At 29.7% G+C, this 27,995-nt stretch overlaps 1 protein-coding gene across 2 annotated transcripts; it reads left to right on the plus strand.

Moving 5' to 3' along the window:
- Nucleotides 1-3,210: 3,210 nt before the first annotated feature.
- Nucleotides 3,211-27,581, plus strand: LOC129920649 (nicotinate phosphoribosyltransferase). Of its 2 annotated transcripts, XM_056002092.1 has the most exons (12): nt 3,211-4,084; nt 11,066-11,236; nt 11,299-11,425; nt 11,488-11,571; nt 11,640-11,767; nt 15,559-15,699; nt 15,768-15,939; nt 17,443-17,787; nt 21,493-21,758; nt 21,852-21,978; nt 25,889-26,171; nt 26,236-27,581. In XM_056002092.1, the coding sequence occupies exons 1-12, from the start codon at nt 3,982-3,984 to the stop codon at nt 26,311-26,313; spliced, it is 2,025 nt and encodes a 674-aa protein (XP_055858067.1). In that variant the 5' UTR covers nt 3,211-3,981; the 3' UTR covers nt 26,314-27,581. The 2 variants fall into 2 exon arrangements, with proteins under 2 accessions (XP_055858067.1, XP_055858073.1); XM_056002098.1 differs by lacking the exon at nt 17,443-17,787 and having other exon boundaries at nt 3,213-4,084.
- The last annotated feature ends 414 nt before the right edge of the window (nt 27,582-27,995 follow it).

Below are 27,995 nucleotides of genomic sequence, written 5' to 3' on the forward strand. Positions count from 1 at the left end.
CACATAATTTAGCCAGTTTTTGGTATTTTTGGTAAGTAGGTAGGAATGGCGGTCATAAGCTCCATTACTCTAACTAGAATCCTTGAAATATTAAGTAGCCCGATTTCTCAAAATACTATTTATATTTATAATATTGCACATTCTATAACAACCTCAAACGTTTCTTAAAATATCTCATATCTACTACTAGTGATTTTCGAGCTCCATTGAATAAGAAGAATTATACCGTTTTCGTTTGGTAATTTTATAATTTTACGGAACTACCCGATTCAGAACACTTTGAAATAATTTGTTTTTAAATTCTGGAGTTTGTGTATACGCAAGTTTTATTGTGTTCAACCAAAAACCTCAAAAACGTACTAGGTCCCGAGAAATGTATTTTTTTATTTACACAGTTTAATTTATTACAAAATATCATCAATAATTTCTATTTGAATATCTGCTTTACTTACAGATAGAAAGAACATTTTCAAGAATACACTTTGGTAAAGATGGGTCACTGTGGCGTATACGTAACATATTATTTTTTATAGAAAACCCCAACATCAGTTAAGTTGATCAAATACAAAATCCAATATGAGGCATTTTATTGTGAATGGGATTTCATTAAAAAAAATACAAAAAAACGAAAAAAACACTTGTTACTACTGCACTTGAACAACAAAAAAAACCATACAAACAATAGAAAATAAAACAAAACAAGAAGACGTAGGTTTCGAATTTCATAAATTCGATATGAAAAAAATCATTTTCGAAAACTTCTCAAACGTGACGAAGGCTTAGAATTTTCTAGAAGAAAATTTTCTCTGTAAGCCGTATTTAAACAAAATACAAGTAAGGTACCTACGCATAATTTTCTTAAGATATATAATTTCTTTATTTGAAATTCTTTTCCTAAAGCTATTCTATTAATCTAAAATTGAGAATAAAGGCATGGTTATTCGGCATGGTTATTCTTGAGTTTCACTGAATTGCAAGAACCGTCCCCATACGACGAGTTAAGTCATTCAAGCATGCCAACGTAAGTCAGTGGCTCTAATAGGAGTACTTATGTTTATATTCAAATATTATGGGTGCTTTCATTGCATGGTTGCTTTGTTTACATGCGGTCATTTGCGATCAGACTAATGTTAGAAAAACTATTTGCGCATGTATTTTATTTTGAATTTATGAACACTTTGGGCACGTTCAAAGACCTATCGGATAGCCTATCTGGGATACCCGTATCTGGAATATCTCTTTGAACGAAAAGCTATCCAGATAGCTTGCCAAAGCAGCTACAAAAAAAATATGAAAATATTGAAAAGAAGAAGTTGTTTCTTTTGAGCAAATTCCTGTTTTTTATGGTTGCATAGTACTTGCACAATCGATTAATTCTTGCAAATTTATTTTATTTTCAATCTGAATAATCGCGCGAATAGAAATCAAGATAAAAAATAGCCAAATATTTATCAGCTGATCACTCGAATACCTGAGGTATACCAAAAATTCTCGGATACCTTCAGATTATTTTTTGACAGAAAATGGTTCTTTTCTTTGCTAATTTTTAACACTGTTTGCAACAACAAAAAGCTATCCGATAGCTTTATGTTAGCTCTTTGAACGTGCCCTTTCTCTGGTTTGGGTCTTTTGTCAAAAGTTTGAAGTTTCAATTCAGCCTCTTCTTCAAAATAAACCAAAAAAAATTTTTTTTTTTTAAACATTTCTCCAAATGTTTACAAATTTATTAAATGCAAGAAATTCGCGGCTGTTTTTGTTATTTTGACTTGAATTTTGAATTTCCATTCAAAATTTTGATAGAATTGAGAAATAAAGTAAAGCTGTATCATTTTTTACGTCATGTTTCTTCTTTCTTCAAGTTTAAATTCATTGCGCATGGGAATTTTTTCATTTGCGCTGCAAATATTTGCGTTTTACATTTATGAACACCTGATATTTGTCATTTGCATTAATGAAAGCTTTGAATTCGTAAGACTTGCGCAACCATGCATTTATGAAAGCACCCTATATGAATGTGTCAATTGCATTATACAGAACTTTGAGAAGCTCCGTTCTCAAAAACTAAAGCAACTTTTTGAAAAAAATGTTTCATAGATCAATAGCCGTATATCCACAATTTCAAAAATATCAGTCTATAAATTTAGAAACAAATTGGTTTGAAACTACAAAAAATTAGTATTTTTTTCGTTAACATGTCCCCTGTTGACTTTGGAGACTTCAAAATTTTTCGTTTCGCTTCAGCAGCGTACTAGGCTTTAATAATTATTTTTTGTTGATTTTTCATGATTTTAAATTAATTTTGAATCGTTTTATTTTGACTTTGACAGAATACTCGATGATATTTTTTCGTTAGCATTTTCGGTGTCGACTTTGGAGACTTGAACATTTTTCGTTTCGCATCAGTAGCGTACTAGGCTTAACTATTAAAGCCTGGTACGCTGCTTATGCGAAACGAAAAATGTTCAAGTCTCCAAAGTCGACAACGAAAATGCTAACGAAAAAATATCATCGAGTATTCTGTCAAAGTCAAATAAAAGTTTGTTTCGCTTAAGCTGCGTGCTAGGCTTAAATGTTGGGGTGATAGTCTCTCTCCCAAAGTAAAAATCGACAATTTCTACTCGTCTTCAAGAGTCCGTTTCTTTTTTCTCCTTCTATAGGTACCCTGTTTCGACTAGAACCGGAAATGAGATCATTTTTGTTTATCATTTATCTGTTTTCGAATATCGAATCGAATAGGAAATTATTTCATTTGACATTCGAAATGAATGCGAAATCATCTCATTTTTGCTCTACTCGAAAAAGACTAAAAGAGAGCCAGTTGTACAATTTGTATTCCGTTGTTCACCAACTTTTATTTAGGTATGTTCTGAAATTGGTGGTAAGAACCATTTATGTTAAAATAGCCAAATCCATGCTGGAACCACAGCAAATCCGGCAAAATCGGCAAGTTAAATTCCTGAACCAATATTAAGCCACGTTTGTAGTTTTGTACAAACTAGCCCGAAATTGTCGTATTCTTCTCATTTTTAAAATTAACGACTCAAAAAAAATAAATTACGAACAAAAACAAAAATCTACCTTACCGACTAAACTAGTACAATTACCATTCACTTTGTTATTAATTTTCTGAATGTTACCTCGCCTGTTCTTATCAGAACGCCATTATTATTTTTTATATATTTGTGACACAAATGTCATCTAGTTTTACGTCAGTGTGCGAATCATTTCATTTGTGTGATTTGTGCGGTTTAGTAGTAAAATCTGTTTTGTTATCAACTACATTTATTTTGTTTTCTTTTAAACAAATAAAAAACATTCGCCAAATAACACAACTTGTACAATTAATATTCTTGAAGGCCATGTTTTTTTTGCAAAACCATTAAATGAAAAAGTTATGTTGTTCTCCATACTGCAATTGCTAAATTCTTTTACGATATTTATATACTCCCAAATCCCGACCTTCAGGCAACCTTCAACTCACGTGTGTAATCAATAGTTGAACTATTTGCTTTTTCGCTACCAAAGTAACCGAACAAATATATTTTATTAAATAAAAGACTCATCATCCATAAAATTGCAACGCATACTCTGCAAATTGTTCAATCGTTCTTTAACATTCTTCCGTGGTGGTCCTTATCGTCGTCGTCGTTGTTCGCTCCAGAACTTAGCAAAAACACCTCATTGATGACCTACACACTAAAACGACTTGTTTGTTCCAATTGATAATAAATTTTGCAAAGTTTAATTTGTATTCTCAGCCACAAATTGTTTTATTTTTTCTGTTTTTTCGTTTAACTTTATCGTCGTCGCGCAATTATTTATTATTGATACCTATTTACTTTTGAATCTTGCGTCAAAGTTTGCAGCTTATCGTTATTCTAGATTCCACTCGGTTTATTTTAGTTGTTTCTTTGACGTCTTTTCGTCGAGATCACTGCGAATAGTGTTTCTCTATTTCAGTATAAAAATTAAGCGCGAATAATGTGTGACCGGCTTTTGAATTACAAACCAGCCGCTGGCGAGGGCATCCAGAATGACCGTAGTCGTTTCAATATGAATGGAGTAGTGCAACCGTTATTAACAGGTTGGTTTGATTATAATAATAGTTGTTCTTGTTTGCTTTTCTACTTTGCCAAGAAATTCATTCAAAAAAAAAAAAAAATAAAAATTCTTTCACTTTTACTTTTTTTTAAATTTATTTGCATTTTATGATAGTTTAAACTTAGAGCTTTTTTCTTTCTGCTCTGAGAGGAGAATTCTAGCTCTGGCGGTGTTTTTCATTTGAAAATTATAAAATTAGGCATTGTTTTATATTGTTTTTGTTTCGTACGTTAACCTTTATCAGTTTATTTTGATGATGGGGTGATTGTACCTATACGATACCTGCTTTGAATGTGGTCGAATATTTATTTTTGTTTGCTTCTTTTAAGTTTGACGTAGGTACAAACATTAATGTGAGATGTTGTTAAGGAAACAATTTTTAAACCTTCATAAATTTGTATTCGATGATTTATCTAATTATTATTTTGTTGTTTGCAAAAGAATAATGTAGGAACTCTATTAAACTAATCAAGTAGAGTGGAAAGTTTTATTTTATTTTGTTTGCAATTCGTATATATGTACAATAAAAATGTTTAAAAATAGTTTTCACACTCCCTCAAATGTGTTTGATTGTGAAATACCAATTTGGCATTTATATAGGGTAGAGTTGCTAGTAGCCGGCCCCTTAAGGATTTTTTTTCTCATAAAATAAAGCACAGAAACGTCAAATATCAACATTTTCGAATAATTTTTAAGGTAAAATTTACTTTATTTATTTCTTTTTCGATGAAATTAAAAAAAAAGTTGATAATAATTGTTCGCAAAAATAATTTATTTAAGTTTTGTGTAAAAAAAATCCGGCCTTTGTTTCCTATTTTAAGTCATCTAGTGTCCCATCTCCGGCCACTGACTTAATTAGGTCATGCTTAAATAAATGAAGGGTCCAGGGGAAAAACAGCACAAGGTCTTCATACAACTTTAGGCACGTCAGTTATTTATTTTCTTAGCCAGGCTTAAATTTGTTTTCTAAAAGTAATGATGCCATCAGAAAGTGCTCAGTAAATACTATAAGTTTATTTTTGACAAAAAGTGGACAAGTACCGTTTTTCCCCTGGACCCTTCAAATTGAATGTTTTTTATTTAAATTTTTGTGTTTTAAGAATTTAGAAACAATTTTGAATATAAATAAGTATTAACATCAATTGATTCAAAAATGTATTTATTTTTTTCAATTTTTTAAACTTTTATCAAGAAAAGGGGACCGATTACAGGAAACCCTTTTTTTTTGTGTCCTATATCCGGTCCCCTCAAAATTAACAAAATTCGCATCTTTTTCCTATTTAAAACCTATTGTAATTGAAGAATAATATATATTTAATAAGAAAAACAACATTTCAAAGCATAAACTCGGAAATTGTTCACACAAAACACTAATTACGATATTAGGTTTCGGCAGTAAAATTATAAAAAAAACTTTACTTTATGGATAATGGTCTGGATTCAGACTTGACCAACATCCATTCAATAAAATTCAAGTTGAAAAATTAAAACACGAAAGCGTATCAAAAAACTAAAACAAATTATTTATTAAATTTAAAGAAAACAAGATTATTCTATGAAAATCTAAGAACGAATCATAAAAATAAAATTCTTTATAATGAAATGAAATTTCAAAGGTTGCTACGATAGTTAATGTATTCGAATACATTGATAAATAAATATTGATTTGAAACTGAATGAAATGAAAATTTTAAATAGTTAAGTAAATGAATGATAGTTATAATATATGTATAGCTGCTACAACTTCATTGGATCACGGCACAAAAAGTTATTTTTTTGAAAAAGACTGACTAACGTGAATAATAAGAATATTGTAACTTTAGGAGAGATATTTAAAAGAACAGCATAAGAGCAACAATTTGGAATAAATCTTACGAAATCACTAGTTATACCTAACGATTTTTCTGAAAAGTGGCCAGCTACTGGAGACGGCCGGAATTAGGCTACTCTACCCTATAAAATTTTATAAATGTGTATGTTGATTTCATCACTATTTTTCTCTTAATTAATTGATGATGCAATGTTTACATTATATCGTAAATTTATAAAAGCTTCATTAATGTCCTTACATTTTTTTTTTTTTTGTTGTTAATTGAATCAATGAATCTATGACTAAATACCTAAATACTTACAATAATTTGTTTATTTCTTTAAGCTTTAATTTGTTTTCTATTTTCATTAATCAATTTATCAAACTAAAAAATTATTGCAATCTTGTTGGCAAGAGTACGATAACTAAGGTGCTGAAAAATAGTAACGGATTCTTGAGAAAGTAAAAGTATCTTGCCTAGCCTTTATACGGTCATTGGGTCATTTTTGACCCATTTTTGGAAAGAAATCAGTTTTTCTTGAAAACTTAATTCGTTAAGGATTTAATGTTTCATGACTTTTCCAAAGTTTAAAATACTTTTAATTTTCATGAAAAATATCAAAACTATTAAATTATAAACCAAGCAGTAATAATTATTCGAATATTTAACATTAATTCTGAAAAAATAGTGATGGGTCAAATTTGATCCGAAACCTCTTTAGTTAGTTACTTTGAAGTAGGCTTGTGTAGTTCGCGAACGAACTAGTTCAATGAACTAGTTCATCTTGGTGAACTAGTGAACTTAGTTCACTTACTTAGTTCAATTTAGTTCGCGAATAGCGAAAAAGATTTTTTTCGACAAACTAAACAGCGACCTAGAGCAGTCGTAATATGACATTACAAAATTTGGTCCTTGTCTTATATGCCGGCAGCGTCTTTTTACCCGACAGACGTTTAAAGAATAGGGGTTCAGAAACCAAAGTGCATATGAAATTGCATCCAATTCTTTGTGGAGCGAAATCAGTTCTTCTGCTCTACCTCAAGATTGAAGGTATACCTACAACGACCACTTTTTGCAAAAAGTCAAAAAATGAAAATTTTCCAACTCATTTTGTGACAGTTTTTCCGGTCACAAAATTAAAAATAATGATGCAGAAGGCTTATTTTTTCGTCTAAAAAACAATTTTTGTAGTTTTTTCCAAAAATAAATACCGCTAGAAAGAAATAAAAAAATTTTACTTTTGTATATTTATGGCTTTAGATGTAAAACAAAAAGCACAAGGTCGCTTGTGCTTGTGCCAGTATCAGCGTATCTTCTTCAAGCACCACTTAGTCTTATTTCTGAACAAGAACAAAAAACAAGTAGCATCTTGGTCCTTGCATTACTATGATTTTGATTTAATGAAAGCAAAACGAACTTCTTCTAGACTTTCGTGAGGAACCAAATAGCTCGACAAGTATATGAACGAAATTAATAATTAAAAATAAAATATTTATCTGTTATTTTTAGGTTGTATTTGTTTTATTATGTAGAATGCGTCAATTTTACATAAATTTACATAATAATAAACAAACTAATTTTTTTTTTTAATTCTAACAAAACCGGGGTGATTAAAATAAATTGAACTAAAATGAACTAGTTCAGAACTAATTCAGTATCGTGATTTGAACTAAAGTGATCGATCACTCAAATGAACTAAAGTGCCCAACTCTACTTTGAAGACCTTATGAATGCTAGTTCCCTTCGCTAGAAAAAGCAACTAAACCCCCCATTATCATCATCATTCGTATTTAATTGAAATAAGTTGATTTAAAAATAAGAATAAGTGTGAAGTTTCTGCTTTTGAAAAAGTTTTCATTTATAAATTTAAGTATTGCAGTCAAAAATGTTTTTTTTTGTATTGAGTATTGAGTATTATAGAAAATTACTGAAACGAGGGAGATTATTAATTTTTACCGCCTAAGTTATCGTACTCTCCTCTATATTTTTGTTATATCTAGCTCCATGAAGCCAGAACTGCGACCTCAAAATTTTTGAACCAAACTTGTCTAATTCGTTTGTCCACCGTCCATGTTTGTCCACCCAAAATTTTAATTTGTCCAACCTTCAAAAAAAATTTAGAGGAAATCTGAAAAATGAAAAATCGTCTTAACGCTCAAATTTTGAGATAGACGTATAAACTGCAACCAACTAAAATTGTTCGTCAATGAGTTCTGTATATAGCGACGAGCAAAAGTAGTCAAATATGTTACCTTTTTTAAAAAAGTTGTTTAAAACTTAGTGTTGTTTACATAAATTAAATCGTTTTTATTTTGTTATTTTTCTATATGCCACCATTAGTTTTTCTGATTAAAATTTAAAAAAAATGCTTCATTGTTCAAAAATGGAGAGTGTCATATTGGTGTTTGGACTTGACTAATTCTGCTCGTTTTGGAATGAGGCTTTTGTTTCAATATATTTAATGTACTAGAATTAATATTTACCACTTTTAACAATGCCTCGAAATACGATCTATCAATCTGTGAAGAAATTATTTAAAAATTCGTAGTATTTCAGCTTAATGCAAAGCTCAAAGCTCATCACTGTTAGACTTGTGTTTTTTTTACTGCCCTTACAATTTTTCAAAATTTTTAACAGATTTTTAGCCAGATATGAAATTGTCTAAAATTTCTCATTTCCGAAGCAATATTCGACAATTTTAAAGGTATTGGTGGGGTCTTCATCTAGTTGAAAAACTATATCAAACAACAACTAGTCTTCTGTTGCCAAAAAACTTGGTAAATTGCTGTTGTTTGTCCACCTCGAGTTCTTTACGTTTACCAAAAATCATCGTTTGTCCACCCTCTGTTTAGGAGATATTCCAAAAAGTAACTCTTAAAAAAGTACGCATACACCACAGTGTACTTCTACTGAAAATTAAAAAGTCCCCAAAAATTACGTTTTTTTTTCAAAAATTCAAACGTATGGTATACGTATACCAAAAACCATCGTTTGTCCACCCTACGTTAAGGAGATATTCAATAAACAAAACTTATACTGAAAAATTCAAAGTCCCCTAAAATTCCCAAAAATTACTTTTTTTTTCAAAAATTCAAATTTCTGTCGTTTGTCCGCCTCGAGTTTTTTACGTCGTTGTCCACCCCACGTTTAGGAGATATTTAAATAACAAATTTTGTACTGAAAAATTCCAAAAATTTTAGCACAAGTCTTTATCAAAAAACTTATCACTCTTACACTTTTTATACAGTGCGGTTCACATGGTTAGACGCACCAATTTTCGTTTACATAAATTTCATTTTTTTTGTGTGTGTGCAAGAATAACCAAAAAAATTGTATTTATTAGAATGGTTATTTAGTTCTTAATAGAAAAACAAAAAGAAATAGTGGGTGAGTGGAAGTTAACGGTACTTTTTAGTCCTTCTTGTCTGTGATGTAAGAAAAAGGGCAGCTTTTTTCGGTTCACATGATTAGACGCACACCTTAAATTAGTTAGTTTGGCAAGATCTATTGCACTGATTTGATTAAATTTGGAAGATTAAACATCAAGAAGTTATTTTTTAGTGATTTTCATTCAAAATCTGTTAAAAAAATTTCTGAGCGCGAAAGAATAAGGAATAAATGACGCGTTGGATTCCAAAGGTCTTTCCATTAGCCCCATTGCCAAAAAAATAGGATGAAGTGACTATTTCGAGAGAAATTATTTAAAAAACAGTGCCTCCTACAAAAAAAACTTCAAAGGAGGAACAATAGAAGCTTTAACACCTCAGGAAAAATGAAAATTTATGAAAAAAGCGTCGAAAACAGCTCTATCCCCGAGCATCAACTTTTCGGTGAATTTTTTTGAATGCTGAACATCCTAGATTAAAATTAAACTTAAAATAGTTTTCAAAAAGCACAATTTGAAAGAAACAGCGGATGGAGATAGCACGTCTTCACATAACGTGGGAAACAAGTTTTTGAAGTTTTTTTTAAATTGGCGAAATGTGTTTTTTCTAATGAAAAAGAATTTAATTTGAATTGTTCTCATGGGTATTTCCACTACTTTCACGATTTTCACAAGGAGGAAAAGTTTTTGACACTTTAACATTCAAGAAAAGGAGGAGTAATGGTTTTGGGAGCCATTTAATATTACATTCGATTTAGTTTTGTTTCAAACCGCTCTTTTTTTCAAACGGCCCTCCACCCTACGTTTGGGAGTTGGGAGATATTCAAAAAATAAAATTTGTACTGAAAAATTCAAAGTCTCATAAAATCCCCAAAAATTACTTTTTTTTTAAATTCAAATTTCTGTCGTTTGTCCACCGAGTGAAAATATCCAAAAACTACTGTTTTTCAAAAATTCAAAAGGCAATCTTTTGTTCATCGCGAGAAATGGATACAAACCAAAAATCATCGTTTCAAAAACAAATTTTTGTACTGAAAAATTCATAGTCTAAAATCCCCAAAAATTACTTTTTTCAAAAATTTAAAAAAAAAAAACGCAACTAGTAGCCATATGGTTGGAATTTTTGAAAGGTTGCAGCTTGCAGGTCGAAAAAATGTTTTCTGCCCCTAAATCCACATTTAAGGTATGTTATTAATTTTTTTTTTAATTTCGTAATTTTTGAGTGATGCGCAGTGTTATTAGCTGAATATGAGTAATAAAGAAATTAAGGATTAATGGTAAAGAAAAGGGGAATAATCGATTGGATCACAACTGATAGCCGGAAGTGGGATGAGGAATAGGAGTCAAATGCATACAAATTGTGTATAATTAAAAGATCCTAGAAATTAAAAAGTTTATGGTGGAAAACTTTTGAAATATACAGAAACATAACTTTTGGACCAGAAATTGGATTTGGTCTCACGGCCAAATAAAAACTAGTGCACAGTTTGAGCACGAAAGATAAAACAATAGAGATACACATTTAGGCCATGTGTGAATTGGGTATAATATTTATCCGAGGATAAATTTTTGACACTATGATCCTTAATCCTTATTGCGAAAGGAATCTTTTTGCAAAGTTTCATGAGCGTTAAAATTTTTTGTTTTTTTTTTATTTATTGATTTTGTGTACTATTTTGCCTGTTTCTCTTAGAAGATTGTAAAATAATGTTAATGTTTAATATTTTTAGATTACTATAAAAAATAACAATTTTTCCATATCTTTCAGATTTATATCAAATAACAATGGCATATGCATATTGGAAATCTGGTAAAATAGATGATCAAAGTGTTTTTGATCTATTTTTTCGCACTAATCCGTTTCACGGTGAATTTACCATTTTTGCTGGTTTGGAAGAATGTCTTAAATTTCTTGACAATTTTCACTACTCCGAAAGTGGTAATTTTTTAAATAACTCTATTTAAATTTACTCTTCACAACTAATAATATTTTTTTTAAAGATATTGAATATTTAAAAGCAACCCTTCCTGAAGGAATTGAAAATGAATTCTTTGAATACTTGGGCAATCTTACAGCAAAAGATGTAACTCTATATGCCATTGATGAAGGTTCTGTTGCATTTCCTCGGTACATTGTTTTATAATCTATAAAAACAACCCTAACTCTCTTATAAATATTTATTTATCTAGAGTACCTCTAATCAAAGTCGAAGGCCCACTTATCATTGTACAGTTGTTGGAAACAACGCTCTTAACTTTAGTTAATTATGCAAGGTAAATAAAATCTAGAAATTTGTAAATATTATTATTAAATATTCTTATCGTTTGTTTTTGTTTTGCAGTTTAATGGCAACAAATGCCGCTCGATATCGAATGGTAGCTGGTAAGAATGTTAAACTTTTGGAATTCGGTTTAAGAAGAGCACAAGGGCCCGATGGAGGCCTATCGGCATCCAAATATTCATATACAGGTAAATTATTTTCGTTTTTTTTCTCAAACTTTTTAAACTTAGAGAAAAATTCGCAATTATTCTGTCATATCTACACTTTGTTTAGAATTGAGCATCTTAAAGATTGAGTCGGCACGGAAACTTGATTTTTCTTATTCGTTTCTTCCTTTCTCCATTTTTCAAAATGGGTACCTAATTGGAAAACTTTAAAATTCATTACATTTATTTAAATTCATAAATTAAAAAACTTTTTGGGACGTATCAATTATTTTCTCCAGATGCTAAATACATTAAAAAAACAGTCCGTCATTTGCCATATTTTTTCAGCTAAATAAACTTACCCATATCGTTTCGCTAATGTCCCTATTAAGTAGCAACCCATTTTATTAAGCCTTCCCAAAATCGCGCAGTAAGCTGAGCTGTGCACTTTCTTTGCGGAAAATTTATCTACAAATCATTTTTGACTAATCGAATCATTTATAAAATTTCCTATGAAAAAAAATAACAATTAAAAAAAAAGAAAAAAACTTTTCACATGAAATCTTAACACGCAATCATGTCAAAAATTGACACCATGAGCCGCCATGACCTCCATATCCTGCTCCACCTTTTTTTTTTGTAAGCGCCCACCATAATAACTCCATAGAGAAAGTTCTTACGCTAGCAACAACTTATGCCTTCAGCTATTGTTACCAACTTTTTCAATGACTTCGACTTCACAAACATGAAGTGAAAAATCAGAACCATGTTATTGCTACGCTGCAGGACTTGAGAAGTTATAAACGTTTTTTCCCAACGCCATCTATAGCCATAGATGTTTCTTCATCACTATAAGCAAGCAAGCAAGCAAGCGAAGGTTAATTGTAATTTGTACCTGCAGGTACCACTCTGTACCTAGCTCACTTTCTATCTAGACCACAACTTTTGTTTTTGAGATCGTGTTTTCAAAATTTGTGTGTTGCTGCTCTCCCACAACCACACCCAATCCGATTGTTTTAATGTACGAATCGTATTGAAAGGAGTAAGTGTGTGTTATATTTTTCTCTTGGAAGGTGCGAAATGGCACCTAGTTAGTCAACGGAAATTATATCATCGATATAATAACTGTTACTAAGGCAAATTCAATAAACTGCTTGGAATGCTATCATATAAGAAATTAATGTCATTCACCATATACATAATTTAAATTATTATCGTTTCTGAAAGCTGAGCTGGCTTATTAATAAAATTAAAATTATGTCTCATTAAATTTTATCAGTTCTGATTTTCTTATCAAATTGCCAATTAAATTATTGTTTTGTTAAGATTAATATGCAAATTAATTTAGCTTGTAGGTACATAAGATAACGAAAGTGAAAATCAGAATTGAGTTTTTTTTTGTCAATAATAATGAACCTTAAAGCAAATTTACTTACTTATAAGGAAAATGACTCAGGGGCAAAACATTTTATACTCTATTAAATATTATTCAAAAAATTCACGTTAAAAAAATAATTGAGAAATTTCTTCAATTTATCAACCTTTGTTTTGGTTTTAAAATTAATATATTATCTTTCAAAAATTTTAATCTTAGTTAAGCTATCGTTGTAAACCCAGAACTTTCTGAAAAACATTTTCCGGGTTAAAATCACATAAAGCCTGATTGTTTCTTTTTGTTTATATGGCTTAAAAGTTCTTTGGCAACACGAAATAACAACATAAGTCATCTTAATTTGAAACTGAGTTTTTTAACCAATTTGATGAACAATAAACGATTTTATTCGTCATAAATTTTCCTAGTTTTATATTAAGCTGTTTTTGAATTACAGGCGAATGTAAAATAACATGATTATTTGTCTAAACAGTTTTCACAAGAAAAAACAGCATAAGTACAATTCTGAGCATTTTTTGTAGAAAGACAAAAAAATAACAACTGTAGATAATATTAGTTATGTATTTATGATTATACACTCTGATTGGTCAGATGTCATAAAAAGTTAAGTGACTTTTGGTTATGAGTTATAAATGCGGTGACCTTCCGTCCCGGTTTACCAGGGACTGCTGTCCCGTATTTCTAAAGCTTGTCCCGGAACGTATAAGTGTCCCGTGATTGTCCCGTATTTGCACATTCTCTGATTTTTTTAATCAAAAATTCAATTAACAAGAAAACAAGTGAATGGGAAATAAAAGTTTTTCTAATTTTTCAGATAAAAACATTTGCGCAAATTTTAAACGATTTAACAAAATGCTGAAGCCATTTTAGGAATTTACTAAGTTAAAGATCAGTCTGCTTTTTGACTTAGTAACTTACTAAAATGACTTTAGCATTTTACTAAATCGTTTATAATTTCGTGCAATTAGTTTAAAAAATTTTTCTTTTATTATTCAGTTCCAGCTTGTGTTTGTCAGGTTGAAAAGCTACACCAGAACAACGAACATGTGGAAGCGTAACAAACCCAGCTAAATTTCAAAACTTTTAAGAACATGAACAATTAAAGATTAAACAATTTCAAAATAATGTAAAATTAAATTAAAACCTTAAAAAACAGCTCTCACGATTTAACTGTTTAAACAGTTATAAGCCCGTGTTCTTGATTTCTGACTTCATCGTTAACGACTTAAATGACTTCAACGAAAATAAGCCATAAAATCGTTTAAGAAATCTTGATTTCAAAATTAGGAAAAATTAAATCTCATTTTTTTGATGAATCAGTATTTTCAAAAGGATCCCACAAATTTTGTATCTGTACCGGGTTTCGCTCCCAGAAATATGGTCACTGTAGTTATAACCAAGCTGAGGCTCTAAAAATTTAGAACTTATGTTCAGGTGGCCTGTTTTGAAACTTCCAATTCATTATATATTCCAAAATATGTAAGTCATATTTTTTACTTGTTTAATGCCAACGCAATGTTTTCAATTATTTTGGACACACACCATTTTTTTTTCTCTTGTCGGTCAGTGTTAAACCCAATAGGTATTTCACTAAGTACCCCAGGATATGCAATTTCATGATGACTTACGAGACGCTAGTTAAAGAGTTACGTAGAGCAAATGCATGTCGATATGGTCAACGATAATCGTTTTTGTGATAATATATTTGAAAATTACGGAATGATTACCCAGATTTTTGTTATTTTTAACAAAAAAATATTCTCAGGCAATTTACAATTTTTAAAAACATGACTGCTTTTTTCCATGAGGTTGTCGAAAGTTTATAATTTGTTAAAATAGTTAAAGACTTTTTTCAAAGTCTTTGTTGCTTCTCTTTAAAATGTACAGCTTTCATGATCTAAACTTAAGACAGAGCATGGACAAAATGTTGATAAGGCTCGTTCTTCAAATATTCAAGGTGTTTGCATGTTACTTCCACCATAAATACCCAGAGCATAATACATTTTGTATTGTTAAGTTATTGCAACCTTGATCATCGTATAAGTTCATATACATACATACATTATTTATTTGATTTATTTATTTTCAATAGATTCGTGTTCTCATAAACAAAAAAGTTTCGAATGGCAAATCGACGAAACCTATTTGCATTGATATTCATCGCTCTAAATATATGCATACCAAGGTTAAATGGAACTCGTATATTTTGAAAGAATTCCAATCTTAGTTTTTGTACATTGGCAAAAACCTTGAAATGATGCCTTTTGTCGGTCAGTGTTAACTTGACACTGATAAATAGAACAAAAATTGATTACAATTGGTACCCTGGCACCAATTTCGCAGACAGTGTTAGGACTGAAAAATAAATATAACTTAAGCAACAACCATAGCAATTGCCCATATAAATCACTCATGCTTTTTTTTTTTTTGTCAATTACAGGTGGATTTGATGGTACATCAAATGTTTTAGCTGGGAAATTATTCAATATACCTGTGAAGGGAACTCACGCTCATGCCTATATAACATCATTCACAGGAATAGATGAGCTTAAGACACGACTCTTAAGGCATAAAACAGATGGTAACGTCGTACTGTAGTTTACACACTGCCAACACATAATTGTTGTTTTTGTTTTCTTTGTTTTTTAGGTGTAACGGGTGATCTATTGGAGCACGCTATCGAACATAGACAGTCTCTGTCTCAAGTTCTGGATATCTCCCCAGAGGAATCAAGCGAAGGCGAACTAGCTGCAATGGTTTCATATGCAATTGCATTCCCAGATGGATTCATGGCTTTAGTCGACACGTATGATGTTAAGAGGTATTTCGCTTTTAGGCAAAATCTCTCGGATTTCATCATTTCACAGTTCATAATTATAGACCATCACTTAAATGAACACATTATATCAATTTGTATTGATGCACTTTTGAGTAGATTTAACAAGAATATTTATCAAAACAAAAATTATCGTCACCTTATTTTTAAAGTGAAAAAGTGTCTCGTTTTGCTGTGTTTAGGATATATTAATTTTGTTTTTTATTTCACTTTTTATTTATATTATATATTTATTACTTAAAACAATTAAGTGTGTAAAGTATTGGTATTGCCCAGACCATTACAAATGGGTTAGGTCCATTTTCGGTTCAATATATGGTTTTGAGTTCAAGTTGGCAAATTCCCAACGGCATACAATATTTTGCGCTTAGATCAAATATACTTTTTCATGGCAACGATTGAAAAATTTGGCATCTCAAAAAGGAATTATTTTGATAGGTCAATACAATAGTTTTACTTACTTTATACTAAGTTTAGGAGTTTAAATAATAAATTGTATTAATGTATTGTTTTAATAGTTTTTGAAACTGTTTTATCTTAAAAATAATTCAGACAAAGGACAATCCTTGAATGTGCATCAGTAAAAAGTTTTTCTTTAATTTTTGGTAGGTGAACAATTAGATCATTTGTCGTTTATAGGGTGAACCTATTGTATTGACCGATAGTGTATTTAAGAAAAATATTGGACATGTTCAACAGTAAGAGCTAGATATTTAATCAAAATCATTTTCTGAATGGAAATTAGTAAGACATGAAAAACAAGATAAGGAAAAATTTCTTGAATAACTTTCTACTCAACTTTTTAATAAAATTAACTGAATGGGATAGATGTGTTTGAGACAAGATCTAACGGTTGTAACTGCCTATTGTACGTACTATAATCCTCGCCTAAGAACATTTACAATTGGTTGAATTGACTGATTGAACACTTCCAAAATTTATTTGATAGTTACTCAATTGTTACCTTTTTTATCAATTATTTGAAAATGGATAAAAACTATAAAATAATTAAAAAACTTTTTGGTATCCAGGTCGAAGGTATTTAAAATAATTTTGTCCCATATGATTTTTTTTTTTAATTTTAAGAAATATGAACCATGTTGTAACCTCCAAAGGAACGCAATTATATGATTGCCACTATTTCGTAGATTTTTTATATAATACAACCTAAAATAAATGCCATTTAATAAATAACAATGGTTTCAGACAAAACCCTTATATGCGTATGTCTTTGGTAAAATAACATTTAAGTTTAAAAATTATTTTAAAATGCTCTTTCGAACTGGGCGAAAATTACCGAAGAATTCGTCTTTGCCTTTTAAAGCTGACTTCCTTTCATATCTGTTGATGAAAATTTCATAAACCATTTTGGAAAAGCCAATCAAAAAATTTAAATTTGACATTTTGCGACATACATATGTGCATGTTTGCATTAAAAAAAATATATAAAAAAAACCCAAATTTAATAAAATGTATATTTAATTTTAGTGGCCCTTTTGTAAATAGCTCAAGTAATATAGCTGCGAAGTCCATGTCAGCATTTGGTCAATTAAAAAGGCCAGCAGAAGAAATTACTACATCGAAAAAACTATCTAATGGAATTGCCACTGTTAAACATTCCACTCTGAACGGACACAATAGTCAATCAAAAGAACAAATCAATTCGTCAAATAACAATTTAAAGGTCTATAGAAGTGGATTAATTTCAGAGTCTAAAGAAATCATAACAATAACTGGTGATAAGAACGGATTGAGCAATTCTCTTCCAACTCTTCCATCGGCAACAGCCGTATATAATGCATATCTGCCAAAATATGTCGAGAAGTCATTCAGGTAATTTCAGGCAAGCGTTTCCGATTAGTATAAATAGACATAAGATTATTCATACCAACAACAACAAAAAAAAAAACTCCAACACAGTTTCTTAAAGTTTTTTTCTTTTAGTTTATAAAAAAAAGAGCATTCGCATGAATTGGCTTTTGTTTGAAATTTATTTTCTTTATAACTCTGTCGATTGTCTTTAAATAATTTTTTATTACATATTTTCATGTGGTTTTGTGTACTAAAATAATTGGTTAAACATTAAAGAAACAAAAATAAACACCAAATTATTCTAAGGTGTATTATACACAAATTGGCAATTGAAAAAAAACATCAAATATTTCTAAGGTATATCATACACACATTGACAAGTGGCAAAACAAACGTTGAAAATTAAAATACACAAGGACGATGCTTCAGAAATTAATGCTTTCACAAAACGAGGTGATAATATATTTTATTTCATTTATTTTTGCATAAGTTTAAGTTTTTTTTTTTTAATTTAATTTTCATATAATTTTTAACAGTTATTTTAAGATCAGCATTTTAGTTGCCAAAAACTAACTTTCTTATTTTAATTCCATTTTGTATACATAGATTCTTTTGTTCAGAAAGTTTGAAGTTTGAAAAAATAGCACAGCGATTATATTTACTTAAAAATTTGATCATGCTTTTCATTTTCGAGTAGGCTGCCTTTCGAGTGACACTCACATTTTTTGTTCCGGGTGCAAGAGATATTAGATAAAATTTTGAAACTATTTATTTTATTGAAAAATGGTTTTCATATAGAAAAAGAAGATTTCGTTTCGTTGAACTATTTTGTAAGGGATTTTTCATTTTGCTTCAGAAAACTAGTGTTTTTTTTGCTCAATGAGCCAGTTTCCAAGAACTGAAATAAATAAATCTGGTGTATTATTATTCCAACTAAGGCGGTCAGAATGGATCTGAGCCTCAACAAGCCTCCAGATAGCCCGACATTAACCACTTTAGATGTCTCGTTGTCCATCTGAGATAGTAAAAAGTCATTTAAGATACATACGCCAGCCATTTTAAGTATGTAATACACGGTACAATTATTGTATCGATTATCGTACGAAATTTGGGTCACGTGCGATAATTGTATCGTGTGTGTGCAATAAAGTATCCGCTGCGCTGTAATGTATCGTACGTTCGAATGCTGTGGATGGAAAACAAGAGGTAGTATGCGAAATGCGTTAGATTAGATGGGGGTTGTACCGGGTGTTCAATTCATCCATGATTTGAGATAAAATACATTTTTCTAACCATCAACCAAATAATGAATACAATTGAGAAAACTTGTTTGACAGTTCATGAAACCGTAAGTGAATCGAATGGTTTCGGAATTGTTCACGATATTGATACAACTCAAATCGTGTACGATGATTGTATCGTGTATTCCATGTTTAGCCGCTATACTTTCAAAGTTCAGAGATGAGCTCAAACCCATTTTTCGCCACCTCGTTTCATACCAACAAACATGCAATTGTCGCTTTAAGACCCAAATATAAACGTCATGACCATACATAGGCTAATGGCATACTCGAGTTAGCGAAAACACATAATCGCATGAGGCTGGCTATAATACGTTCAACTTTTGTTAAGCATATACCGCGTTTAATTGTTTCTCGAATTTGAAATGAATTGCTCTGATAGTGTACTCGTACATCTAAATAATACTTATATTTAGAGAACACAAGAGCTTAGAGTTTCAACGAGATTATTTTGTAAAATATTATATAAAATGCATAATTAATATATTGTATTCAGTTGATACGTCTTAATTCACTGAATTTCAAAGATTTATTTTTATATTACAATTTTTTAATTTTGAAATAAAAGACTTATTTCTCATTTTCGCATTCACTCTCTGAAAAGATTGATTGACAGGCATTATAGTTGATATATGGTATTTTAGGGTTGGGGTCGAAATACTGAATGGTTTGAAACACTGTATTTCAAAATACTCCTTGTACAAATTCCTTGTCTGAAATTCATAGTTTTGTTTGTTCAAAAGACTGTATTAAAAAATTCTGTATTAAAAGGTGCTGTTAATAGGCTGAAAAATTATTTTGATATAATATTTTCAAGAATAAAAGCAGTGTTTGTGTTGTAGCTCAGTATTTAACCTAGTATTCTAAACTATCAATTTATATTGTTCAAAGTGCAAAATTTTACTGAGCTAAGTACTGAGTTACCAATAAAACACGACTAAGGTATCATAACAATTTTACTCCGAATATCAATAGAAATTATACATTTCTTCTTATATTTTTTTGTTTTTTTTTCCATCCTTCTTAAAAGCAGTATTTCCAATTACAGGATTCTGTATTAGCAGTATTTTGAAATTACCAGTATTTAAGTCATACAGTATTATGATCATACAGTATCGAATTTTGAATGCATACATCTACATATCATATGTTTAACAAATTTCATTTGGTGAATCAAATTATCATTTTGTGTAATGTACAATTAAATGTTTTGTTTTATATTAATTGGCTTTTAAAGATAAATGTTTATTTTTTTATGTGATGTTCTTTGTCTTTTTCATTTTGAATCATTTTTTTTTAAATTATTATTTTAAACAAAATCCTTTTTAACAAAATGACTTCCCGGCACAATTTTGGCAGAGGTATGTAATAAAAATATAAAAATTTGTAATAATTGGGTTACAAGAAATTAAATTTAAAAAAATATATATATATATCCTTATTTACCATGTATGTATAACACGTTGATTTGTTAATTGATTATATTTAATGTTATTGTTTGAAAGTGAAAATTATTGCTTTCTTGTCCTCGTCCTAATCTTGTCACATTGTTCGTATGATAAATTATATAAATAAATCTATTTTATATTATTCGATAGCAGTTAACACTATTAGAGTTTACGATACATAAATTAGTAATTTTTGATACATAGTTTATTTTTATTTGTTCATTTTGTAGTATGTACTGAATGCGTTAAATTCAAAATTAGAGGTGATTTTCTCATGTTCATAATTAAATTACATAATATTATTTTCTCGTTCATCCAATTTATTTTTATTACCATTATTTTTTGTTTTTATTTTATATCAAATCTATGTCCGAGAGAATACACTGCATGGCTTAATTGGCCCTAAGCCCTTGCCCTATTTAAAAAATATTTTATTTAATATTTAGAGCACGTTTTTGCTAAATTGGAAATGAATATAGAACCTATCAAGTTAATAAATCTATTTGCAACACTTTAAAAGTGCTTCTGAAAGAAAGGGTATCACTTCGAAAGCATATTTAATTTAGGCTCGTGTCTTTTATCCACATACACAAAAATGCAAATTTGTAAAGCTCCCTACTTCATATTCTATTGAGGCCAGTAATAATAAATGTAAATTAAAAGAAAATAGTTATCCATTGAAAAGTTCATTACATTTTCAATAAATATTTGCTAATAAATTAGAAAATAATAAATTAGAAAATTAACATAAGTTGATACATTTTCATATTCAACAAATTTGCATAATTTATTCAAAAACATTTAATTTTTACTGCCCTCTATAGAAATGAGCAAATATTAGAAATATACAAAACAATTTTCGAATCACAATAATTTCAGCAAACTGTTTATATTGCAATAAATTTAATTTACTTTTCTAACATAATAATGTAATTGTTAAACTTATTTATATTAATTAAAATAAATCATTTTTTTAGGAGTGGATTACTTAACTTCTGTGCCGTTGCATTAGCTCTCAATGATCTTGGCTATAGAGCAATTGGTATTCGAATTGATTCTGGTGATTTGGCATATTTATCATGCTTTTCACGTCAGACTTTTGCCAAGGTTGCAGATCGTTTCAAAATATCCTGGTTTAATACATTGCAAATTGTTGCATCGAATGATATCAATGAGGAAACAATTTTATCACTTAACGAGCAAGGACACAAGATCGATTGCTTTGGAATTGGAACTCATTTGGGTTTGTTATTAGAAAAAAATTAATTAATTCGAAAATCATTTTACATTATAGATGAACATTATATTTATTTATTTATTTTTATTTCTTTTAAAGTTACATGTCAACGGCAGCCGGCATTAGGATGTGTTTACAAATTAGTGGAGATTAATGGACAAGCTCGAATAAAATTGAGTCAAGATGTTGAAAAAGTAACAATGCCGGGCAATAAGAGTGCTTACAGGTACATTATTTTTTATTGTGGAAGTGGTCTGTTTTCGCTTTAGCAAAAAAAAAAGAAAAACGTTTAGTCTTCTCGCAATATTGTACATCAGATAAAAACACAAACCAATATAAGGCGATTAATGGTTCTTGCCATATGACCAATATAGAAAACCTACTTTTTTCTAAAACGATCTGTAACCAGCTTTAAATTTTGTAACTTTTTTTTAAATTTTTTTCACGAAAAATTACAAAAATCTTGAGAAAAAGTTTTGATATTTTCTAATTACACACAAAAACGAAAAAAAATGATTGAACTAGTAATTACATTGTATAAGGAATGTTTTGAGCTGAGAGTACAAACGTTGAAGTCCATTTTTTAGTAAAATAAACTAAAAGATAAAAATGCGCGTACAAACCAATGTGTTTTACCAAAAAAGTCTTATATTAAACTAGTATTTAGATTGGAAAAGCAAATTTTCTGATGAAAAACATGTTTACATATTCCATAGATTGAATAACCATTATAATCATTCTCTTTCAGTGTTACCGTTATTTAATTTTATAGCTCTAAACTTAAGGCTACTTGAAAAATTGAGAGAACCCTCACAAATCCTGCATTTTTTTTAACTAAATATTAACTTTTATACAGATATTAAATTTTTTGTTGGTCGTACTACTCATAATGCAATAGCTCATGCAAATTTTGGCTATTGCAATAAAAAATAATTAATGGGTAGTTTCATGGTGAAACCACTAGGAAGCACCCTCACAAATCCTGCATTTTTTTTTAACTAAATATTAACTTTTATACAGATATTAAATTTTTTGTTGGTCGTACTACTCATAATGCAATAGCTCATGCAAATTTTGGCTATTGCAATAAAAAATAATTAATGGGTAGTTTCATGGTGAAACCACTAGGAAGCACTCGGGCGGAGACATGCATCCATAAAGACATGCATGTCCTGACTAAACCCCTAGTCCTAGAAAAATGGTTTATACCTTTTTGAAAAGGGTGTTTAATATAGAATAGAACCTTATCAAAATTTTACATTTAGGCTACCTTTTTCAAATGAGAACTTTAACCCTCTTGGGGCGCCATCTAGCGTCAAAATAAAAATCTGAACAAATTAGGGTTTTTTTTTATTATTTCAAAACAGTTTTTCCACTTAGCTAACCAAGAAATTTCGTAACGAAAAATTAGTACACCCCACACATAGATAATTCGCTATACGTGTATGGTATGGTGTGTATGTATTTTATTATTTTCTTCTGTTTCTTGTTCAACTTCCTTAAGTCAGACAGAGAGGCTTATATAAATTGTGCTAGACAACAAAGAGAGGAGTAAGGAAGAAGACCATAAATGCTGTGTCTGCAGAATAAATCAGAAGCAAAAAATATTATCTGTATTTTATTTTATTATTTTCTTTTCTTTTGTTATCTCTTCGCATTCTTCTGTTTCTTGTTCAACTTGTGATTTGTGAACGAGTAAAGCGTGCGTTGCGATTGTAGAGAAAAAGCAGAGATACCCAAAAGAGATGAGAAACTTCTGACGTCATACGGGTTTGCCTACCACGGTTGCCGGAGTGGGTAGGATCCTACCAAACTGGGTAGGTTTTTTTACCTTGGGTAGGTTGGTAGGTTTGAAGTCAATTTGGTAGGTTTTTCCAAGTTCTTTCTCTAAAATAATTTTATTTTTAATAATTGACAAAAAAAATTTAATTATGTCAAATCTACCCAAAATATTTGTGCCAAACAAATGTGCCCATCTAAACCGAGAGTAATAATATTAAGTAGTGTATGTAAACGCAGTATCCTCATTGTTGGTGTCTGAACTCATCCATTTTCATGTTTTGTGTTGACACTAATTTCACATTCTTGATTAGTGATTTCTACAAAATGGGATTACAATTTTATTTTAAAACTTTTTTTCAAAAAAATTATTTATAAAAAATTATTTTTTTAAAAAAACGGCTCTAACGATTTTGAATTTTTTTTTCTAAAAATGCACGTTAATATATCAATCAAAACTGCATACTTGTTTTGGAGAGCAATTTAATTTCAGATTTTATATTATTTTTTTTTTAAACGAATTTTATTTCTATATAAAAAGTCTTAAAAATTTAAGCACCTTTAACTCCAAGAGCAAGTTCGTGCGACCCAGTCGTGGATTTTATTTTTTTAAACAAGAATTTATTCTCTTAAAATCGAAAATTTTCGTTGGGTAGGTTTTTCTTTGAATTGGTAGGTTTTTTTGAAAAATTTGGTAGGAAATTTTTTATGCGAGTGGCAACCGTGTTGCCTACAAGCTGCTTTAGACATTTTTGGATAAGTATGCGTGAAAAAATACACATTTTTGGCTAAGTATGCGTGAAAAATCGTACATTTTTGCTTAGGTGTGCGTAAAAACACCGTGGCTACACTATGTGTGTTTTTCACATTTATTCACGAATACAAAAGAGATTACAACAACACGAAATAAACAAATGGGTTTTGGGGGGTAAAAGCTGAAACACAATCACGCTTTAGGGCGTCGCTTCGTTGCGTTACGTTGAGAAATCCTCAAAGCGCGCTTCTGTCACTTTGACTTTGAACATCTGATTGCAACATAAAATCTGCTGTCAAATAAAAAAAACACAGTCACTCACAAAATTATTGGGCCAAGACTTTATCTTGATTTAATTGTGGAAAAATGAAAAAGGATATTAATGTGTTTAAAAAATGCATAGAAATTAGTTTATTCTCTAATCCTATAGTTACAAAAACAAAACCAATCAAAATATATTGTTTTTAACAATAAAACTCAGTCTAAAACATAATTAAATTTTTTTTTGTTTTTAATACGTAAATTGTTTTGATTTAAAATATCTTGATGTCGTTTTTTTGTGCAAAATCTATATAGAGAAATTAAAAAACACACATAGTTTTGCAATAATTTATTTTTTTTTATTCACATTTGGCGCAGTAATAATGTGGGTGACTGTAACTATGTCTGTTAAATGTCAGAAAGCGAGCAAAAGTTCAGTCTGGTTGAACTTTTGCTCGCTTTCTTACGTTTCCTTACGTTTGTCAAAAAAAGCGTACGTAAGAAAAGCGTCATTGTGTGAGGATACACAGATTTCCTATAGTTGAACTTTTCGCAGTTGTCAAAATCGACGGCAAAGCGTGATTGTGTTTCAGCTTTAAAACGTACGAAAGTTTCCCATCTCCTTTGGGTATCTCTGAGAAAAAGTATTCTTGTGTTTTCTTATTTTTTGGTCTGGAGAAGTTTATGACATGAGATTGTGTGTATGCATGTTTTCATATGTGACTTTGTTGTTGTAGGTATATGAATTGATAGGTAGGTACAAAACATGATCATTGGTTTTGTGTAGGGTAGGTAAACAAATTATAATTGCATAAGTTGGCTGAAAAATTCTTTTAATCGGTTTTCAATTTCATTTTGGAAGAAGTGAAGTACATATTAACGAAAATAATGGAAGAAATATGTATGACTGAAGATAATATAATAGAAAATATATTCATAATGTTTGTTTTTGTTAATAACAAAAGAGTTTGAAAGAAACGCTTTTTGCATTTTTCAAACAAAATTATAAAATGTCAAACTTCAAATTCATAAGTGTGTGTACAAGTCCGTGTGCAAATCGGTGTAAATCTGACTAAAAATGTGGAGTAAATCCGGAGTACTCTGTAATACTTAAATTACTCCGAAGTAATTTTTTACACTTTTGTGGCGTCAAGGAACACAAATCTTTCAAAAGTGCAAAAAAGTACTAAAAGGGTACTCTCAGGAGTGAAGGAAAACGACATTAATAAACTGATTCAGTTTAAAACTTAGTACCAAAAACTATCTTTCATAAAAATACTTAATTGCTTTCATTAAAAATTTCACCACCACTATATACCAATCTAAATAATTTTTATTGCAGGCTGTATAGTGCAGACGGGCATGCTCTCATCGATCTTCTCCAAAAAGTCTCTGAACCTGCTCCTGAAGTTGGACAAAAAGTTCTTTGTCGCCATCCATTCCAAGAATCGAAGCGCGCTTATGTTATTCCATCAAAAGTTAAATCTTTGTACAAAGTTTTTTGGACGAATGGACAAATTGCACAGCCACTTCCAACGTTAGAAAAAGTTCGTGAGAAAGTACAAAACTCACTACGAACTCTTCGCAATGACCACAAGCGAACATTAAATCCAACACCATATAAGGTAAAACAAAAAATTAAAACTTTGAGCTCATATCAAACTTATCATTCATTTTTTTTCCTCGCAGGTTGCCGTAAGTGATGACCTTTACAACTTTATTCATGATTTGTGGTTACAAAATGCACCAATTGGTGAACTTTCATGATCAATATAAGAGTTGATTATTATTAATAACAGCTCAAAACTAATTTTTTTTTGAAGCCGGTCTTCGAAAAAAAAAAACAAACAGCATGATTTTGTGTTTATTTTTAAGTCTTTAAAGTTAATTTGAATATGTTTTGGAAAACATAGAAACGCAGAGTGATTTGGAATAAACTAAAATTTATAAAATGGGGGTAATATATCAAAAATAAGCATTTCAGATGCTCTGACACTCGTTGTTGTACTGTAAAGCTCAACTTGATACAAAATGTTTAACCCATTTTATCACCATTAACAATAAGTTCAAAAATTGTTATTAATTTAAGAAAAAAAATGCACAATGATATATTATTTATCTGTCATCATATCTACACCTTCACAAAAATAATAAGAACAATACAAAATAAGTTAAAAAAAATTATATATTCCATCTAAACAGATTTTTTCTATAAATGCAGGGTGCCTTAAATGTAAAAATAAATGAAAGTCTTTTATTTAAATTCTAAAGTTTAAAAATTGTACAGACAGTTTTTGCATTGTATCATAAAATCTGACTTGTAAGATTAATGTTTGCTTACTTACACACGACGTTTCTAACAAACTACTGGTTTATCTTATGTTCCTGTATTATGTCCAACTGATTAATTGATTTTTATAATATTTTTATATTTAAGATAACTCACTTTTTTTTCACCATCAAAGAAAAAGAATTCAAATACCAGAACTATTTACAATGCACATTCATTATCTTTGCCATGAAATCAAATTATCTGCTGCATATAAATGTAGAACTAAGAATCAATGTATCATTTGCTACTAGCAGGAACTGGACAGGTTCAGAAACGTAAGGATTGTAAAAAAGATCTTTCCATTTTTGGGGAAAATTGAATTAAAATTCTAGTCAAGTGCTGTTTTGTAAACATGCTAAACGATTCCATTTGATCATTACACCAGCTAGTTGAACTTTATTTTACTCCGTGCTTTTATAACGTTGAAATGTTTGTTTAGATTTCGAAATTTTCAGATGTGTGTTGGTGCAGAACAACGTACCTACTTCTATCTTCGAATTCGAATTAAATATTATATAAAACTGATATAGTTTCTTCCTTTAAATGAAGATATTTGATTTTTGATAAAAAAAAATTGTAGAATCACAAAATAATATTGTATTTCCCCAACAACCGACATCGAAACTTGACCTTATAACTTTTGCCATACATATTTGAATGACAGTTATCTGGTTGAGCGAATTTGAAAAAAAAAAAAAATAAACATTGTGTATATTTTTATATAATCTTTGCTTATAAAAAAAAAAAATAATAATTTTCTTTGCTTACAGAATTTATTTATTTGTATCATTTTTTTTGTTAACAGGTTTGTTTTGCTCTTGGATATTTTTTATTAAATAATATGTAGTATAATTAGTTTTTAAGAAAATCTGTTTCTAATATTAAAAATGTTTGTTAAGAATTATATATTGTCAAATATATATATATATATAAAAATATTTTGGCAAAACATTGATTAAACAAAAAAAAATATTTGTAATTTGTGCAAGAGTTCATATAGCACAAAATACCAGTTTTGCATTGAGTGATAAAGGAAAATAAAGTTTTAGCTATGTGCAGCAAAATGTTTTTGTTCTTTTAAATTAAACTTATCATTGAAACTTGCACACGAAACATA

Source organism: Episyrphus balteatus, chromosome 1, assembly GCF_945859705.1.
Source record: "Episyrphus balteatus chromosome 1, idEpiBalt1.1, whole genome shotgun sequence".
Taxonomy (NCBI): Eukaryota; Metazoa; Arthropoda; class Insecta; order Diptera; family Syrphidae; genus Episyrphus; species Episyrphus balteatus.

Excerpts from the sequence above, each read along its gene's own strand:
- LOC129920649 (XM_056002092.1), top strand. The coding sequence starts at position 3,982 with ATGTGTGACCGGCTTTTGAATTACAAACCAGCCGCTGGCGAGGGCATC. Across the intron at positions 15,700-15,767 it reads CTTAAGGCATAAAACAGATG|GTGTAACGGGTGATCTATTG; the intron begins GTAACGTCGTAC and ends TTTGTTTTTTAG. Across the intron at positions 15,940-17,442 it reads GACACGTATGATGTTAAGAG|TGGCCCTTTTGTAAATAGCT; the intron begins GTATTTCGCTTT and ends ATTTAATTTTAG.